This window comes from Pelodiscus sinensis, chromosome 3 (assembly GCF_052426305.1).
Source record: "Pelodiscus sinensis isolate ZL-2025 chromosome 3, ASM5242630v1, whole genome shotgun sequence".
NCBI classification, from domain to species: domain Eukaryota; kingdom Metazoa; phylum Chordata; order Testudines; family Trionychidae; genus Pelodiscus; species Pelodiscus sinensis.
The window spans coordinates 129,596,406-129,616,330 of NC_143054.1; the positions used below are offsets into that span (position 1 = coordinate 129,596,406).

The 19,925-nt window shown below is 39.0% G+C and overlaps 1 protein-coding gene across 1 annotated transcript in view; it reads left to right on the plus strand.

Annotated features, from left to right (window-relative positions):
• Positions 1–19,925, plus strand: part of ACTN2 (actinin alpha 2) — a 78,783-nt gene that overhangs the window by 33,808 nt on the left and 25,050 nt on the right. The window contains exons 4-11 of the mRNA XM_075924812.2: positions 3,196–3,282; positions 4,201–4,288; positions 6,321–6,399; positions 9,601–9,682; positions 13,968–14,053; positions 14,997–15,089; positions 16,486–16,716; positions 17,916–18,063. Coding sequence (XP_075780927.1) covers positions 3,196–3,282; positions 4,201–4,288; positions 6,321–6,399; positions 9,601–9,682; positions 13,968–14,053; positions 14,997–15,089; positions 16,486–16,716; positions 17,916–18,063 — 894 coding nt within the window. The remainder of the gene's footprint in view (positions 1–3,195; positions 3,283–4,200; positions 4,289–6,320; positions 6,400–9,600; positions 9,683–13,967; positions 14,054–14,996; positions 15,090–16,485; positions 16,717–17,915; positions 18,064–19,925) is intronic.

The following is a 19,925-nucleotide window of genomic DNA, read 5'->3' on the forward strand; positions in this document are numbered from 1 at the left end:
TCTTTAAATCTCTTGAGGATCATGTTTAATTTTCTGACACTCTGAGGATGAAGAGTCTGTAGGGAACCTAGTGCCACCAACTGTGATTGAAACCAGAGGCCCAGAATAAAGATTAAACCACTAGTCTTGTGGTGCTCTAGTGCAAAGTCCTAGTTAATGTGTTTGAGTCTTCTCTGTTCACTACCTGTGTGTTGTTCATAGCTCAGGAAATGGCCAATTGTTGCTTTTTGTTAGCTTGTTTGTTTGTTTGTTTTTAGTTTAAAGCAAATAAAATAGATAAGTTGTGGTGCTTTGTGTTTTGTAATTGTATCCTGGGATGAATAAACAAAGAAGTTGAGCTTGTTCGCACAGAAGATCATTTATAAAAAAGACCTACCAGTTATTGTTTAAGTGAGAAGAAAAAAACCCACAAAGACCAAAATGGGCTGTGGAATCTGCTGAAAGACAAACAGCTAAGTAAAATAAAAAACAACAAAACATTTTGGGCCTTTTGTCAACCTTCCCCGTCCTCCCTAATTTTTATCCCTTCTTCGTCTTTTTCTCCCCAGAATAATAGTGGACATAGTTTAGCTTCTTTTGGGTTTTGTGCTGAATTGAAAGGTGGGAGCTGCAGTTCTCCCAATCTAAACAGGCAATGAAAACACAAACATAAAGTTATTTTGGGGATAATATCCCTGATGGCCTGTAGAAGAAAGAAAAGGGAATGAATCAAAGTACGCTTCAGTCACTTTCAGCACTTGAGCAGTTTTGTTCTTGATTTTTGGTATTTTTCCCTATGTATTGTCAGGTATGTTTTGACTCTCTCATACAGTGTTTTTGGTAAGGAGACTAAGCTGAAACATCTACTTGGTTGCTAGCAAATAACTTGAAAGTTCTGTGAGCAGCAGGGTTACAGTAGCCAGTCAGAATAGAAAGATTTGTGTATTTGCAGTGTAGTTGTTATGAAATAATCACACAGACCTGGATCCACAGAATTGTTTGGAATCCTGACTTCCATCGATTTCCATAGAAATTAGGAGCCTAAATACTTTTGCAGATCTTAATTGGCTGAAAATCAGCATATGCCCCATGCGTATTGCAATCCACATATTGTACAGACTGAGAAATGATTGTATAGTGATTAGTCAATCAGTCATCCACAACCAACCAAAGTGTAAGGAAATGTGTATTTGAGGAAAACACAACAGAGATCTGCACCAGTTACTATTCAGTCTCCTCTGATGAAGAAAGTTAAGTTTTGGTATAATTCATGATAAACTTAAGGAGAGCCATGATCCTCCAGGGCCTATATGGTGGTGGTAGCAATGCCACATGGAGTCCTGAGAAGAGGGCCATAAATCTTGGGAAAATTAGGTGAGACCACCTAAGAATGAAGTGGAAAAATAAGAAACCAGTTACCTTTTTAACAGTTTACTGCGCTATAAAATAAATACTACAGTGCTGGGGCACCAGAACACGGGGAGCAAGGGAGGCATGGCCCCCACACTTTTAAATGTAGGAGGCTAGGCTCTCCTATTTTTATTGGCTATAAGGGTGAGCAGTGGAGGGAGGGGAGGGTCAGAGAAGAGTGATCAGATGGCAATACCTCTGGGAAAAGGGTTGGTGAGAGGTTGGGGCCTCAGTTTGGGTACCAGTGGTCCCCCACTTTTAAGGACCTTCTGCTGCTCCTCTTATAATCTCACTGCTGGGTTTTACCTTGGGAATTACTTCCACAACCACCTGGAGAGAGAGAGAGAAAATCTTCTGATTGGGTTGCACATTTTGCATTGGGTGAGCTCAAGTAGTGTTGATGCCTTGAACTATTTTCAAACCACAGGCATAAAAAATGCCATTCACATTACTTACATAAATTATGTGTGCCTTGCCATTGTAGAAGAATGTCATTTAGAAGAATGTCACCTGAACAGCATTAGTAACAAAGTTGTGTACATACACAAAGTACACAATGTAAAATCTCCTTATTACTTGGCCAAATCAAAATGAATTTTCATCACACAACCAAAAGGTGCACATCTAATCTATGGCCAAATTTTCAGAAGTTTTCAGGAACAAGCAGGTTTCCTTGTTCTCAAAGGGCACTGCTGTCTGTTGACCACTTTTGAACAGTTGACCCTACTTAGGAACAATGGGTACCTTTTTCAAACCTGTCTAAAACTTAGGAGCTGAAGTCCCATTTTCCAAGGGACTTGGGCACTGAGGTGTGTACGTTTTACTGAAAAATCAGTAGAACTTTGGCTCCCAAGTACCAACGTCAGTTTTGAAAATGGAACTTAGAATCCTAAGTCATTTAGCCACTTAAAAATTTATCCCCAGAGGCATGTCAGATTTCAAGTTTGTAACTCTCTAATGCATGAGAGCTGTTAAAAAATTGCAGAACTATGTTTGTTCACTTGTTTTGTATTTGAAAACAGCAAAACTGATTTTGCTCAAACTGGTTGTCTACTCCTGATTAACTCGATGTGTGGATGCCCTTCTTCTAGAGTAGAGTGCAGAATAAGGCCTTGTCTACACTATTGCTGTAAGTCAACCTAAGGTACACTATTCCGATTATGTGAATAATGTAACTGGAGTTGATGTAGCACAGGTCGACTTACTGTGGTGTCTGTACCATACTGTGTCAATGAGGGATGCTCTTCTGTTGATTTACCTTACTCTCCTCTTTCAAGTGGAGTACCTCAGTTGATCAGAGAGCACTCTGCCAAATATTTAGTGTGTCTTCATTAGACCTACTAAATTACACCTGCTGCATTGATTGCAGCAGTGCCGATCTACAGATAAATTTAGACATAGCCTGAGTATGTACACAGGTGGAATTAATCAGGAACAGCTAATCCTCTTTAAATTCACTCACTGACTTGTTCCAGATTTTTTAAACTGTAGACAAGCCTTTAGAGACATGTTTTTTCCTCAGGCAGAAACATAACAGAGAAAAGTGAGTCTGATAGGTAAAGATTTGAGAAAGTTTAAATCAGTGGAACAAAAGCCTTTAGTAAGGAAGTATCGATCTTAGCTGTACGTAATTTTCAGGACAAATTAATCTGAGCAGTCCTATGAGCTTGTTGAAAAACCAACCAGAAGAAATTCTGTGTAGATTAAGAATTATGAAATTGGCAGTATGACAGATGTGTAGGCTGAAAGTAAAAGACACATTGCAAACTGTATTTTGTGAATTCTGATTTCCATTTTTTACCCTAGAAATTGTTGATGGCAATGTGAAAATGACTCTCGGTATGATATGGACCATCATCCTTCGCTTTGCTATTCAGGACATTTCAGTTGAAGGTAAGACTACACTCCTGGCTATCTCAATATAGTTGGGGAAAAGCACATCAACCTCCATTGACATGTTGTTAAAATTAAGTAAAAAATCTATTTTAGTCGGATTGGTGGATCACTGTGTACTGGTGCAACATCCTATTTACAAGATTGTTTGTCTGAATGTGCTGATCTTCTTGCTTCCATAAGTAACCCAGGCTTGGTCTACACTACACAGTTAGGTTGATTTTTGCTGTCTCCACACATCAAACCATCTTTGGCTCTCCACACAGTTTTGCCAGGTCTCTGAGCCTCCTGCCTTTTGGAGCAAGCATTCTGTATTTGTCTGCTTCTCCACCTCTTTGCAAATCTGATCTGAGTACATATGTTTTCCCTTTCTCCATATTTCTTAATTTCTTCTGTGCTTTAATATTTTGTTTTGTTTTGTTTTATTGTCACTTGTTAATTGTACAACTTCGGCAGATTTTGTGCAATTTGTATGAAGGACATTTTCACGTGTTAGCTGTATTGTATTGTTGGCCAGATATCTCTCTGCTTAAATCAGTTCTAAATATTGAAAAGTGTCATTGACCATTCTAGAAACTAATCTCCATTTTCCACTGAAAGGATATACTATAAAAGAAGTAATAGTGCAAATTTCCCACCCTGCTGTGCCGGTGAATGTCAAGAGGAACCATCTCTAGTGTTGAGAGGAAGTTCAGTCTTCGGGGTCTCTTCATTCCTTGATTTATGTGCTGACTGTAGTGGTGGTAAATTTGTGATGTTGACTGCTGACCATGGAAAACAGACTGAAACATCAATATCTATCACGTCCTCATTCCCAGTAGATGATACTAAGTGACAGCTTTTTAAAGTTATTTAAAATAACAGGGTGTTGTATACCTGGGCTCCTTTTCATTCGTTTTCTGAATGGGTCCATTACAGAAACTTCGGCCAAAGAAGGTCTGCTGCTGTGGTGTCAAAGGAAAACTGCTCCTTACAGAAATGTGAACATTCAGAACTTCCACCTTAGGTAAGATCACATTATTTCAAGGGATAAAATGCAAGTGTTTTGCATAAGACCCTGCTCCCAGTTGTGTAAATGTAACTAAGGCCACATCTATACTTACACTTTGGAGATCAATCTCCTGACGTGTGATTTAGCGGGTCTAGTAAAGACCCACTAAATCGAATGCTGATGGCACCTTCAGTCAGCGCCAGTACTCCTCACAGTCACAGGGAGTAAGGATATGCTCCCATCAGCCTCCCACTCTGAAGACAGCGCCAAGTTCAGCTTAAGGTTTGTCGACTCCAGCTACGTTATTTACGTAGCTATAGTCACCTACTTTAAGCTGACCTTCTGGGGCCAGTGTAGACTAGGGATGTTAAATTTATTTTAATCAACTAATCGACTAGTTGTTGGATTTCCCATTGACTAGTCGATTAGTTAATAAGTGGGGGAGCTGCAGTGGGGTTAGCTCCTGGTTTTGGGAGCTAACCCTGCCGGCAGGCTCTTAATACATTCGAAAGGCTGAAGCGCAGCAGGGAGGGACCCAGTGCAAGTCCAAAATCAGCTGTCCCGGCTCGCGCCAGGTGCCCCTGCTAAACTCCAGCTGTGAGCCAGGCCACCTGATTCTGGGCTTGCACCAGGTCCCCCCTGCTGCACACCAGCCTTAAATATAAGGGGGGACCTGGCGCGAGCTGGGCCATCTAATTCCTGGCTTGCGCCGGGTACCCCCCACTGCGCTTCTGATTTTAAATGTATTAAGAGCCAGTTGTCTCTTAATATATTTAAAAAGCAGAGGCACAGCATCTGGGACTGGGCACAAGCTGGGAATCAGCTGATTCCTGGTTCACACCTGGTCCCCAGTACCCCCCTGCCTCCCCTACCCCTCACGGAGATGGTCCTGGGGGAAACTGGCTTGTAAGCTGGCTCCCCCCATTCTGGCTCCTGCTCCCCCCCTTGCTGCCTCTGATTGGAGGCAACAAGGAGGGGGGGAAGCGATTAGTTGAGGGACTAGTCGACTATCCAATAAGCTTTTGCTTTGATCTCGCTTTGATCCCTAGTGTAGACCTGGGCCAAGAGCATAATTTACCCCTTAATGTTTAAATTAGCATATACTGGCTCATTCGCTGTATGGGGAAAAGTTTGTATTAGCAGAACCCTGACATAAGATCAAGTTTATATTCAAAATATAGATTGTTTTCTTCAGTTCTTGTTTTACAGATTGTTTTATTATTGCATGGTGTAGCTTGGGTTAGGGAATATGTTTTCTTAAAATAATTTGAACTTACTATGATTGAATGTTAACTTTTGGATGACAGAATTGTTTATGTGTAATGCTTGTATTTAATCTTTATCTGGGAATTGTCGTTGCTTGTACATTTTGAAGTCAGGTTAACAGCACCTCTAAAAACTTCTAGGATGTAAGTGATGACTCTGTTGTTTTCTCCAGAATCATTATTATCAGGTCAGTTCCAAAGGGAACTGAGTATCTGAAACTCTCACTGAAGATGGGGAAGTTTAGGTGCTCAGCAGCATTCGGGATCAGGCCCATAATATGTAGAAAGTGTTTAAATAAATTAAGCTTTTTTTTCTGTTGCTACTGGATGTTTCATTGAGACAAGCCCAGTTGTGAAGTTGTAATTGCAGGATATTAGTGACATTGAAAAATCCTCTTGGACATGCAGATTCTGGTAGATGAATCTTCAGGGGCTCATTTGTCCCGTGGTATGCACGTGACCATAAATATAATGGAGGGTTATGCACATACATTGAAAGCAGTACCTATAGTCTCTTTTGTCCTGGACCATTACAGAACATAACCAGTTTAACTCAGGACTCATTTTACATAATGTACACTGTGTAAAGACCACTGTAGGACAATCAGGAATATATGGATTAGAGAAGAGTGAGTACACAGGCTGTTAACAGAACCCATATAATTATCTGGATACAACATGGGCCTTCATACATATAAGAGATATTAAGTGATGGTTAAACTGTGCAATGTATAGATTGTATTAACTTTATTTTTCCATTTTTTCTGTTGTTTGTTGTAAAGCTGGAAAGATGGCCTTGCACTCTGTGCGCTTATCCACAGACACCGACCTGATCTTATTGACTACTCCAAACTAAATAAGGTCATCAGTCTGAGTGACACAGCATGCTGACCTGCAGTGATCTGGTTCACTCCTTATTTCTTAGCATGTTTCCTTAAGGATGAGCTGAGAAGTGCTTACTAACTGACTGGCTTTCCAAGCTCCTGATAAAACTAATTCGGAAAAAGCCCATCCTTCCTTTTTCTTCCCCTTGCCCCATTTTAGCAGCTGAGATTACATACATTTGGCCTGATTCTCCACTGTTTTGCATCTTGGGAAGTCATTTATACCAGTGTAAAGTGGATGTAAAATTATAATAAAATAGAATTCCCCACGCATGCTGCTGGTGGTGTTTTACACCCACCTTGCACTGGTGTAAATATAAGTGGAAAGCAGTGGAGAATCAGGCCCATAGTAATGATTAAAGATAGAATTCTGCAGCGTAAATTCTGCCCTTGGATCTGGATAATAAATTTCCTACTACAGGAAATAACAAGACGTACATATCAAAGTACACCAATAAAATATTAATTTCTTGTTAATTTGGGTTTTGACAGAATTCTACCCATGTCCCTATCACTCATAAACATAATAGTGCCCTGCTGTGACTGGGCTACAGTACAAGGGGAGCATGTAATTCTCACAATGGGGCTGATCATAGCTCGTTATTTTGACATCCCCGTAAAACTCATTCCACGAGGAGTAAGGAACATTTCAGAATAGCAGGTTATTTAAAAATTAAATTACAAAATAAGCTATTTCAAAATTAACTCTAAATAAGCTGCTTAATTTGCGTTGTTCAAATTGCGTAGCTTATTTCAAGTTATGGGTATAGACACACCCACCAAGTAGTAATCTGAACATGAAGACATTTGGAAAGTACAATTTTGAGCTCAGTCTCTACTCTTTTTACTTAGGGGGAGTAAGAGAAGCAGGATTTAGCATTTCCTCTTATTTATAGTGAATAATTTTCAACAGTTGTTTGTCCCCTCTATTTGTTCTTTACACTGTTACTAAAACAATTCTATCCCAATTACAAATCTAAACAAAAATGCCAACATTGCTAACTAGCCAGATAGCAGCAGCATGGTCTGCAGTTTTATACACACACCATTTTGAGCGCAAACATACCTACTAGGTAAATAGACAACCTGTTAGAGCATTAAAAGGTGCTTAAGCATAAAAGAGGCTAACTTTCTAGAAGGCCAGGGGAAAGGAAACCTTCATGCACGGTTTACAAACCTTCCATAGTAAAACCATCAGATTTATGTATATGTGGTGGGAAGACAGAAGTGCCTTGATGAGGCTGCTGTCATGTGCAGAAAGATCCCACCAATGGGCTTGTGTGTTTGGATGTATTAACAAATGTCTTGGTGTTTTTTCTTTTGGCATGATATTTGTTTCTCCTGCATGCCTTCTTCTCTTTTCTCATCTGTGCATCTTGTGTGGACTTCTTGTAGCTGGAAGGACGGCCTTGCCCTCAGTGCTCTTATCCATAGGCACAGGCCTGATCTTCTTGACTATGACAAGTTAGATGAGGTATTTCTGTAGCTGCAACAGAGATTAGTAACGAGTGTGGTGTGTAGCTTTATTTTAAAGTATGGATGATGGATGTCTCCCAGCATCTCAGGATTCACTATCCTTTTAAACAAATCTTCTCCCACATCTTCCCTGAGCTTTGATCAATCATTGATTTAACATCAAACATACAAATGGGGGGTGTCCATCACTCCATCTATAAGCAAAGCATCTCAAATTAGTCAATAGATTTCACTTTAGATTTAGTCTATTTTAAAGTGTATTATATATCTGTAATACAGTTTTTGTACATGCCATTAACCCATGTTTTATATATGTGGTATTTCATTTAGATAAATATATAGCCACAAATAACGTTCCATAGATTTTAAATATTGGCCACATTTTAAGTGCCTTTTAATAGAAATGCTCAAGCTGATCATCTGAAGAAGTGGGTTTTGCCCATAAAAGCTCATGATACTATATATTCTTGTTAGTTTCTTAGGAGCCAAAGGACTTCTCATTGTTTTTAAAGTTACAGACTAACATGGTTACCCCTCTGAGACTACTAAATGAAATACACTTCGTAGTAAAGTAAGAAACTGTAGCTATTGTGTTTAGTAATATACAAGTGAGCCAAAATCTTTAGGGCAGGCAAATGAAATTTTTTCTTCATAATGCTTTTAAAAGTGGCTGATTGGTACGATATATTTGCTAAAAAGAGGTACCACTGGGGAAACTACTTATGTTTTGGAATCCCATGCATAAGTAGAAAATTAAATACGTATACTCATAGATGTGTGAAGTGCAGACTTCTGTGAAACTTGGAATATTCGCTGTCAGTTAAATCTCATTATTTTCACTGATTTACCAAACACAAAACAAAACAAAAAATTCAAACCCCGCTGAGACATCAAGGCCCCTCACTAAAACTGCAGTTCTGTACCAGTACGAGACCCAAATGCTGCTTTCAAGGAACAACTCTGGCTACTGTGAAAACCTGCGTTTCTTCTAAAAAGGCCAGTAATGGCATTTTCAAAAAACAAGTTCTCTCTCAGTGAGAGATCTAATGTGAAACACTGAGGGAATCTCTACACTGCAAAGTAAAACCCACAGCACTGGGGCTTTGTCTACACTACGAACTTTTTGTGGAAGAGGCAGTGGAAATGAACTGCTCATTAGCATTTTCTCATGCTTCATTTGCATAGTGTCTTCATTTGCATAGCGTCTTGTTGTTTTCACTGAGACAGACTAGCATGGCTACCTCTGAAACTTCTTTTCCTTTGGTTGTTTATCATTATATGTGGACTTGACCAGTAGTCAGCTTATGAGCTTGCTAGAATTCATGTCTCTCTGCTACCCTGCATATATGTTGGATTTTCACCATTGTATATGTGCATACTGAATAAATAAAGTTTATGTCCCCTCAGAACAAATTAACAATGTATACCTAATGGTACCTCATAGCTTACTAATGTTTTCTCTTGAAAACATTAAACAGATTATATTTATACATGCACATGTGTGCACGCACATGCACATGTGTGCACGCACATGCATACACTCTCTACATCAGTGAGATCAGCTATTTAGAAAACACTGATTATGACTGAGTTTTAGTGCAGAAAATCTACTTCTGTGGATCAGGCAGTATACCTATTGTACCATTCTTGCTACAAGAAAACGTCTGGTGTTTAACTCTTTCCTATTTTTGCTTTCATGCAGGATGATCCTATAAAAAATATTAACCTTGCAATGGAAATTGCAGAAAAACATCTGGATATCCCCAAGATGCTTGATGCAGAAGGTGAGCGCTATAGTCTGTTATTTAGCTTGAATAAGAAGTAATCAGTAAAATCTTTGTAGCCTTGAACATAAGTTTTCAATGTTATGTATATATATGAATCGTCACAACAATGCCTCTTTTTTATGTTTCCTTTTCAAATGATCCCTCCCTTCTTTTTTCTTGTGTGCTGGAGAATTTCACACTTTTTTGTTTTGTTAAATATTATTTACTATTATTTGTTTTTCAGTAGCGCTTAAGGTCCCTATCATAGATCAAAACTCCATTGTGTAGGACCTGTACAAAAAGATGGCTCCAAAGAGCTTAAAATCTAACTATAACATAAAATGGTAAACAGGTAACATTCTGTATTGCTGAAATAAAGACTTGAAAAAGAGAGCTATAGTTAATATAACCCTTCACAAATATAAAGCTAGTAACATGTGCCAACCTTGTTGGAAGGTGAAGTTAAAGATATGTTGTTGGTTTTTGTTTTTGTTTTTGTTTTTTTGTTAAACCTTGTTTGTCTTCTTTCCTAATGACCAGCTCTAATGAATAGTTCCATAGTTAGTTCCTTTAAAAGAGCTTCAGAGTCTTTTTTATAAATAATACAGTATTGATGTGATGTTAAAATAACTGCTGAAAGTACCCAATCTTCTGTATTTTGGGCATGCATAGAGCCAAAATATGAAAATCTGCCACTTTGAATATATTCTGATCTGGTATCTGGATAGTTGACTAGTCTCAAAGGATGGAATGTTTCCAAACACTCAGTCTTCCACTGACATAAATGGCAGTAGAGTTAGTAATGGGTGCTTTCAGAAACGTCATCTAAAACTTCTTCAGTGATTTCTAGCATTGATTTCATGCTTCATTGTCTTTTTGTTAGTGGAAATCTGACATCTGTTTTAAACAACACCTCATCCTTTTTACTGTAAAATAAGATGCAAGATTATTCAACACACCTATCATCTCCTTATTCATAGATTTGAATGTCCATTACCATTTTCCTTTTTGTTCAGCTTTCTTAAATATAGTATTCCATATCCTACCATTTTACACCTTAAAAGAAAAGATACTTTATTACAATCATCATTAATATGCGAAATCATCTAAATAGGTGCTGTCACATATGTGTTAATTTTCAGATTTTTAATATATCCTTTTCAAAAGCTCATTCTTAACCCTGTAAAATAAAAGAAGCCCATGTCTGTTTTATAAAACATATTGCTTATTATGTTATAAAATCCTACAGCTAACTTGAGTAATTTTATCTGCTTTTTATAGTCTTTTCCTATTGTCATCTCCTCAACGTTACTGAGGCTGTGTGTGAATGCGCATTTTTGCATTGAGGCTAAGGCCATTCAGCGAGCCTCTTCATGGATCATCTGTATGAAGTGCTTGGCCGCTTTCTGTCCTTATCCGTTGCAGAGCGTTAAAGGAACCATCATTGTCAATGTGCCCAAGTTACAGTCATAGCCAAACTGTAGTTTTAGTTCTTTTCTCCCATAATGATGAAAAATCCATCAATCTTCCAAGATAAGGGGCTAAACTCTGTTATGATTTATGTTGAGGTTAACTGAAAATAGAATCTGGCTCAAAGACAGCAAAACCATTAAAAATCAAAGCTTTTCTGAGTGCTAGATTTAGTCTGGATCACGGGAGCACATGCATGCCTGTTTTGCAGTATCAGATGCAGATCAACACTCTGCTACTAGTGGAAATAGGCAGAATATAAGGATGCTGTTTTAACATGCGTCACATGCACTACTATATCCATAAGCAAGTTAGTAGGCCAAACTCTGCTTTCATTCACACATAGTTAACTCTGGAGTAAGTCTAGTGACTTAAATGAAGCTACTCTGGATTTTCATAAGTGTAAATGAAGGCAGAATTGATCCCAGGAGGTCTGTGTCTGCTAGCCTTCCAATAGCTCTTGAAAATTGGGTTTTGTACAATGCAGTGCGATGTGGCCATGCTCTTTCTGTATACCCTCGATATTTGCATATTTTTAACATTTCAAGTTCAGCAACTGATAAATTCAGTCATGTACTGATTCCTAAAGTCCGATCGGCATGGATATGAGTAAAGGAAAGCAAGTGGAAGGGCCTCGTTTGTTTGAGTTTTTGTTAAATCCTTGTAGCATCTGAGATTGACTCATCAGATGGAATTATATTGCCATTAGACTATCTGAGCAGTTAACATTCTTCTTTCTATGCAGATGTAGTAAACACTGCCAGCCCTGATGAAAGAGCCATTATGACTTATGTTTCCTGTTACTACCATGCATTTGCGGGTGCTCAGAAGGTGAGGTTGTAAAAGATGGATCAGATCTCACTCTTCACCTTCTATGGGGTTTCTTAAAGCGGGTTTTCTCTTCTGATCTCCCCCCCCCCCCGCGCTAGTTACTAGGGGAGCATCTTAGAGCTGAGCAAAGCCTCATTTCCTGTTGCCTAATTTCCTCTGTGCGTTCCTGTCTCTGTGTAGTCAATAGAAGTTTAGCCATTTGTTTGTTCTCCAGAAAATATTTTTCTGTCTCCCCATTCTGTATCTTTGCTTATAGTATCAAGCAGGATCTCAACAACTGCTTACTGAACTGGATACTTCCCTCTGAAACCTTGGTGCATTGACTTGAATCAACTTTTAAAGAGCAAAATGAAAATAACAAATTCACATGGAAAAAAAAGTCCCAACATCAATCATTATCTCCCACTACTATGCCACACACACATTGGATAAGATTCATGCTGCAGATGTAAAAAACAGCAGAAGTTCAGAAAATACCGCAGTTTTATGTTTTCAGGATTTTTTTAAGCGTTAGCATTCTAATGTATGCACAAATGCACAGCAGCATAAGACAGTTATTATATGTGATGCCTAAACAAATACATATACAGATGTTGGGTTGAAATCTGGAATTGTATCTCCTCAAATAGAAGCAAAAAAAAAAAAAAAAAAAGCAATAGAATCTCAGCGTTATGAACACCAGAGCTACCCGACCAGTCAATCACATGCCTCATTTGGAATTTGAAGTATGCAATAAGGCAGCAGAGATAAAAAGCCAGGAGTGGGCAGCATGAGGGGGCGAACACCCCAAACGCCATGAGACTCTGGGTGGCTGGGAGATTAGCAGGGGGCCTGGCACCCACAGCAGAGGTTTGCCCTCCACATTCACCAGCACTGGCAGGGGAAGCGGAAAGATGAGGCCCTAGCCTGCTCTGCTTCCCTGGCTCTTGGCCGCGTGGTTTGGGGTGGGGTGGGGTGGGGGCATCCCCTCCTGCAGTCTCTTATAGGAAATGGAGCAAGGCAGCTGGGAGCTGGGGCAGTGGAGTGGGCTGGGGCCACATGGGTTTGCATCCCCTGCCACTGTTAGTGAGTGAAGGGGGGCCCAATCCCTGCTGTTGGCACCAGACCTCCTGCTAGTCCCCCAGGTCGCATTGTTTCGGGGGTGGGAGGCAGTTGAGAGAAGAGGCTGGGCAAGGGTAGAGCAGGAATGGGGAAAAGTCTGATAGGATGTGTGGCCAAGGGCAGAGGGGTGTTTTTTTCAGTCCTCTCCCAAACTAGGAGTAGCGTGGGGAGGAATCACATGGGGTGCAGTTATGAGGCCAGCGCCCCCTCCCGTGTCCCTCCAGAGCAGTCACCCTGGAGAACAAACACATTTTGTTCAAAGTTACAGATATTTCAGCATTATAAACAACCTCCATTCTCAAGGTTTTCCTAACTCCAATGTTCTACTGTAATGAGAAACTCAGACTTGGACACAGTTCAAGTGTCACTGACAGGAGCATAATCACTCTAGGGATACTGATATATGGTATTAAAAAGCTAACCGATACATATGTAAGCTTGAGGCACTTTGCAGTAAGAGGGTCTTCCCAGGTCAAACCAGCTGACATTCTGTGAGTTATGCATTCTGCCTATCACACATCTCCGATAACAGGACAAATTTGAAATTGTTAAACATGAACCCAATCCTGCAGTCTTTACTGTTGTGCATAACCCTTATGCATACAGGTGTTGTCACTAAAGCGTAGCAGTGTAATATCCCACTCTGTCTAATGAAGAAAAGTTCCATCTTATTGTCTGCAAGACATTAGCTTAAGCATACTAATTTTTTCCCGTCAGCACCAATAAATCTTACAAGCAATTTATTCCAGTTTTGTCTCAGATCTGTGGGCCAGTGCCTGCCTAGCATACAGAAAACAAGGCAGAGTACCAACAATTTTGTGCTTCTCTTTATTCAGCATGTTTTCTACTCCTCTATTTTGTTTTGTTCTCTTCCCTCTCCTCCCCCCTTTTCCTTTTGTAGATATTGTGAACACTCCCAAACCTGATGAAAGAGCTATCATGACTTATGTTTCCTGCTTCTACCATGCTTTTGCTGGAGCAGAGCAGGTATTAATCAGTGCTCCCTTCAAGTTGCTGTGCTTTTTGGTTGGTTGTTTCACATTTCCCATGAGATTTTTTTTCACCTGAATTTAGATCCTTGTGGTTTTAATTAACATTCACAGGAATTGTTTGAATGTGAGTGATTGTTTTTAACTAACTTGTGATCCTGATTCAGTTAAAAGTCCTGTAGCAAAATTGATTTTTTTTTGTTATTAAAGGCATTACCATTGATGTCTCTCATTTGAGTGTATTCAATGGTTATGCAAGGCTATTTTCAGCAAAAGTAAGTTTAGAGACACCTTGTTTTGCATATGGACCTTAGGCCTAGTTGATGTACAACTTTCCTGTCAGGAGAAGGCTCCTAGGTGCACAATCCAAATAAATATGGAATATGAAATTGACTCCATTAGGATTATTCCAGATTTATACTTGCATAGAAGAGCAGACTTTGACCAGTTGTGTACATTCTGGAGGTTATAAGTGCAAATAACTTGCAGAAACTGTGAACTGGATTCTTAATTTGCTTGGACCTTCTTTTGAATGTTCCTAACAAACCTACTAGATTTCTAGTATGATTTTTTTTATCCTACTACCACAGCCTGAACAATTGTCTAAGTCACTTTCAGAGTAAAGATTTATTAAATTACCTAACATTAGTGGGAAACTACCTCATATATAATAAGGCTGTAACATTAATAGAATGAATTCTGTGTTGACTTGCACTCTCTGCAGAACACTGAATTTGGTGGAGTTTTACAGAGTGTCTCACTGAAGAATTTGTTCCAGTAACTCTGAGAAGGATGAACTTACATATGAGTCATGAGCACTAACCAACAGTGATAAGAAATGCAATTTTTATTTTCAGCAATCACGTTCAGCTTACTCAAATATTGTATCTTCTTGTGAACATGATGACAGCTATGTCCTGTTTGTTTTCTGTGTTTTATAGGCTGAGACCGCTGCTAACAGGATATGTAAAGTGCTTGCTGTGAATCAAGAAAATGAAAAGTTGATGGAAGAATACGAAAGGCTAGCAAGTGAGGTAAAAGCTAGCAAGTGAGGTTCATAACACGGTTGATAGTAAATTAAGTGGATTATTTACAATGTAAATAGACCAAAATTAAAGCCACACATAGCTGACAGTCAACTTTATCAGAGGGGAAGAATGGTCCAGTGATTGGAACATTTGCTTAGAACTTGAGATAGCCAGGCTCAATTCCCTGCTCCATTGCAGGCTTCCTGAGTGACATTAGATAAGTCACCAAGTCTCTGTCTACCTCAGTTCCCCATCTGGAAAATGAGGATAATACAGTGATGTTGTGGGGATGGACACATTAAAGAGGGTAAGGCATTCAGATACTGTGATAATGGAGGCCATATAAGTACAAGAGAGGGCCTGTGAGGGTTTATACATTATAACAGCTTGCACAAATAGGGAATCTTAATTTCACTTATTGTTTTCCATAAGTAATTCTAGTTTAAAAGAAAGTTTCTTTTCCCATCTGCCAAAATCAGTAACGTGGCAGATAAATAAAAATGTATCTTTAAATGATTAAAAATAAGATTTTTATAAAATGGGCCATAAGGATTTTATTTCAATCTGAAATATGTGGGTGTCAAGTTTTGGATAGAGAGAGGTATTTTTTTAAGGTGGATCCGAATGCATCCCTGCAGCTCAAGGAAGTGTGTCCTGGATGCAAAGGGCTGTGATTCAGGACATCAAGAGTTCAGTTATCTACAGCAACTTTGTGTTCGTTAATTGAATTAACGTTATTTTTATTTTTCCTTACGGATAACAATGGACTCTTACCATAAAGTTTTCTGTTTTAAAACAGCATCTGATGTTAGTTTCCTGAATGTGCTGTGGACATTCTGGGTCAGATCCTGCAGCCCTTTCTTAGCAAATGGGAAATTTGCCTGAATAAGGACAACAGAGTTTGGCCTTATTGTGAGGTGTGCACCACTGACATAACATGCAATGCTCCCTAGATACCAAAATAGCCTTGTACATTCTGTATTGGTACTAACAGTTGTTTTTAAGTGACAAGTCCTATAGTTTGTGTCTGCCCTCCTTCTTTGGCCTTGACTACTTAAGTCACTAAGGCCAAGATTTTTGAAGTAGCTCTTGATTGTGGGTATCTCAGCTTTTGGGTACCCAACTTGAGATATCTTGAAGGGACCCAATGTTCAAAAATCCAACTGCTCAGCATCATCAGAAAATCAGGGCCATTAGGGTGTCTCAAGTTTGGCATGAATTGAGGTACCCAAAATTACTAGATTTTGAAAATCTCGTGCTTAATTGTCACTAAGTCATTGACATTGGCAATGACATGCTTGTTTAATAAAAGACTCTGCAGCCTGTACATCCAGTATTCTGGTTTTCTTTTTGGTTCCTTTTTTGCTTTGGATTTTAATTTTTTTGTGTCTGTATGTGATAGCTTTTAGAATGGATTCGTCGCACCATCCCTTGGCTGGAGGACAAGACACCTGAGAAAACAATGCAGGCCATGCAGAAGAAGCTAGAGGACTTCCGAGACTACCGCCGCAAGCACAAGCCTCCCAAAGTCCAGGAGAAATGTCAGCTGGAGATAAATTTCAACACCTTGCAGACAAAACTGAGGATCAGCAATAGACCAGCTTTCATGCCATCAGAGGGGAAAATGGTTTCAGTAAGTACAATGTGGGCCCAGTCTTTTTTTTCCTTTTCTCCTGTAATGCTCAGTAATATGTGAACAGATGGGATCCACTTACTATTCAAAACATCTTCACTAATTGCAACTTGCAACATCTAGTTTTCGAGTACAACAATACTTATTTTATTAAGTACTTCACTCGAGGATCATTTCTCCCTACTATGGTCCTGCCTCTTTTTAAGGCTGCCTCCACTTCAGTAATTCTGCCGCTACCAGAGACAGAGAGCGAAATCCCCTTTGTGAGCATGATCAGTATGGCTTTGTTGAAGGAGCTAAATTGTGTGATGCCTGTATGAAGCAAAGCTACTATTGATTTCATCTGGAGTTTCCTTCAATTCAGGACCTCTGAATTTGGCCAGTAATCTACTGTACTTTTTTCAGCTTCATCTTGTAGTAGATTGTTTTTTATTGATTGGAACTTTGCAATCTGTGAACACAATAGTTCCTCCAAATTTATTCTCAGCTTTTGAAGTCTTGAGTTTTGAATGTTTCAGGAGTTGAATTTGGCCAACAAATGGCTGTACTGTACTGTAATCTTGTTTTTAAGCTGTTCAGGTTTTATAAACAGGTTGTACTATTAGCTGAAAAGTCTAGCTGACTCACAAAAATCATAAAAACTGGCAGTGCTGGCTATAAATAGTGCCTTTGTGTCTGTCTTTGCTCAAAATATTCTGCAAAGACCACACAGCAGAAATCAACTTTTTTTATTTGTCAGCAGTGCAAGTAGGCCAGAAACCTTAGTGACTTTGTGTTCCCGTTAAAGTGCACATTGGATTCCTTTTGATATTCCTGTTTCATCACTGTCAGCTTCTAAGACCAAAGCATTTTAATTTTGTTAATGGATGCAGAAAACAGAATACTTTAATGATATTATAAATCACATTAACTGAAAATACAAGATATAAAATATACATGGAGGCAGTGGATAGATAACTGCACACGCAGACAATTTTCATGGACAATAGTATTTCGTACATATTGCTTACAGTTTTCATTCGCTCACACTTATTTTGTTTGGTGTAATCTAGGTGCCTATGTCTGAAAAATGTGGACCTAAATTTCCATTTTTGGAGCAAGATTGTAAATTCTTGTAGCGTTCATAAGTTTGGGCAAGTCATGTGAGATACAAGGTAAAAATTTAAATATTTCCTTATTCATCCCCAATTTTCTCATAGGATATTGCTAGCGCTTGGCAAAGACTTGAACAAGCTGAGAAGGGCTATGAGGAATGGTTACTGAATGAAATACGAAGACTGGAACGTCTTGAACACCTGGCTGAGAAATTTAGACAGAAGGCTTCTACTCATGAAAACTGGGCATATGGTAAGCAGACCTTGCTTAAAGTGTTTCAGATAAATCTATCCATAAATCAGTTCTGAGTATTTACTGACCAAAACCAGCTGTTGAACAATTTGGATAGTTGTGTAAACCTAAAACTAACAACGACTCCAAATGCTTTTTAGCCTATTCCCCTACAATTATCTTAACTCTTTGGACACATGTTAATGAGATTTATCTTTCAACGACATGGGCTGACCATTCAATAGAGAAATAAGTTCAGATTTCTGTTACCAAATCCACAAAACAATGTCTCACTTCTGGTTTAATGTATTATCTATCATTTTTGCAAAAATTGCATCATTTGCATATCCAGGACTTGTGACCATCCAGTCAGGGCTGCAATAAGACCAGAAAAGAATCTAGGTAAAAGGCAGATATCAGCAGAGTGTGATTTATTGAACAGCAGCAAAGACAGAAGCATCTTTTAGCTTTAAGGATGATATATAAATACAACCAGGATATGTTTGAGTCAAATCCCCAAAGTAGAGTTATATTAAATTGTGGCTTTCTTTAGCCAATTTCAACAATCAGTATCCTACAGTTTAGCTAACCTCCCCAGAATTTCAGGGAGATGGGAATGAAAAATCAGGCTTTCTTTGATGTTGATGCAGCAGCAAAATGAGGATAGACACTTGCATGAAACTAACAACAGGCCACAGCTTTTATTCAACTTCAGCAAAGGGGAAGAGTGCTACCGCTAGTCCAACCCCACTATTAGTTAGAACAGCTGTGCTCTTTGAGATCCTTACCCCGAAAGAGAATCTTCATAATACAGCTCTGCTGCTCCATGCTCCTACTTTGTCCCGACTGTGCCCCTCCCACTTCCACTACCGCCTCTGTGCTGGCTCTTTCAAAGAAAAGTCCAGCCCATCGTGCTCTTATTAGAAGCACACAAAACAGTAAATGGTTGCCAAGTAAATGCCAAAAGTGAAACTGCAACAATTATGAAAGCTACTTTATTAGGCATATGCTACTCACCCCTCGTGTTCTAGCTCTGACACAGGGGAAAGTTACACATAACAGATACAGGAAAATATATAGCAAGTGAAATAATGGTCCTATAAGATCTTAAAATCTAGAAAATAGTATATGGTGAACTGAGACTAAAGTGGCTTTCTATGAATTCACAGTTGTCTATTCCAATGCCAAGAGTTCCTGATGAGCGAAAGGATATGTCTGTTTTATCACATCTTTGTGTTTATAAAGTAAATATTTAATGAAGGGCCAGATTTGAGAACTACATTATTCAGACAGGGAAGGAGTCATTCACCCAAGCAGTCCCACTGAAGTTAGTAACTACTCAGTAACTACTCTTTACCAGTGCAGTTAGGGAGCTGACAGTCTGGTCCTATCTTGGAATGAGCCTGAATTACCTTGTTGCTTATTCTACATTTCACAGGGATGTGTCTGTGTGAAACAGGCTAAAATTCCCATGTGGAAAAATCCTTTAGAAATTACCAGAAAGTAATCTTCTACAAGCCTCTGAACAGTTCAGTCAAACATAACAGAGAATCACGTCCCCGTTACAGAATTCTATAGGATTGTTTAAGTAACCTTCAGAAAAGATCTTATTATGTTCTACAGGTTTATACCATGGTTTATATTACTAGTTATTGTTTCATCCTTTTAAATTCTATAGGACCTTTGCAGTGAGTTGCTAATAAAGACATTCCACTAAGGCTTAGCCCTAATGAAATAAATCAGTGGAAGTTTGTCATTGATTGCAGTAGGACTAGATGTCACACTGAGTGTGTGATACTGATCAAAGCATCACAAAGCTGGGCCCCAGTTTAAATGACTGACTTGAATATTGTAATTAACAAATCCAAAGTAACGAATTACTG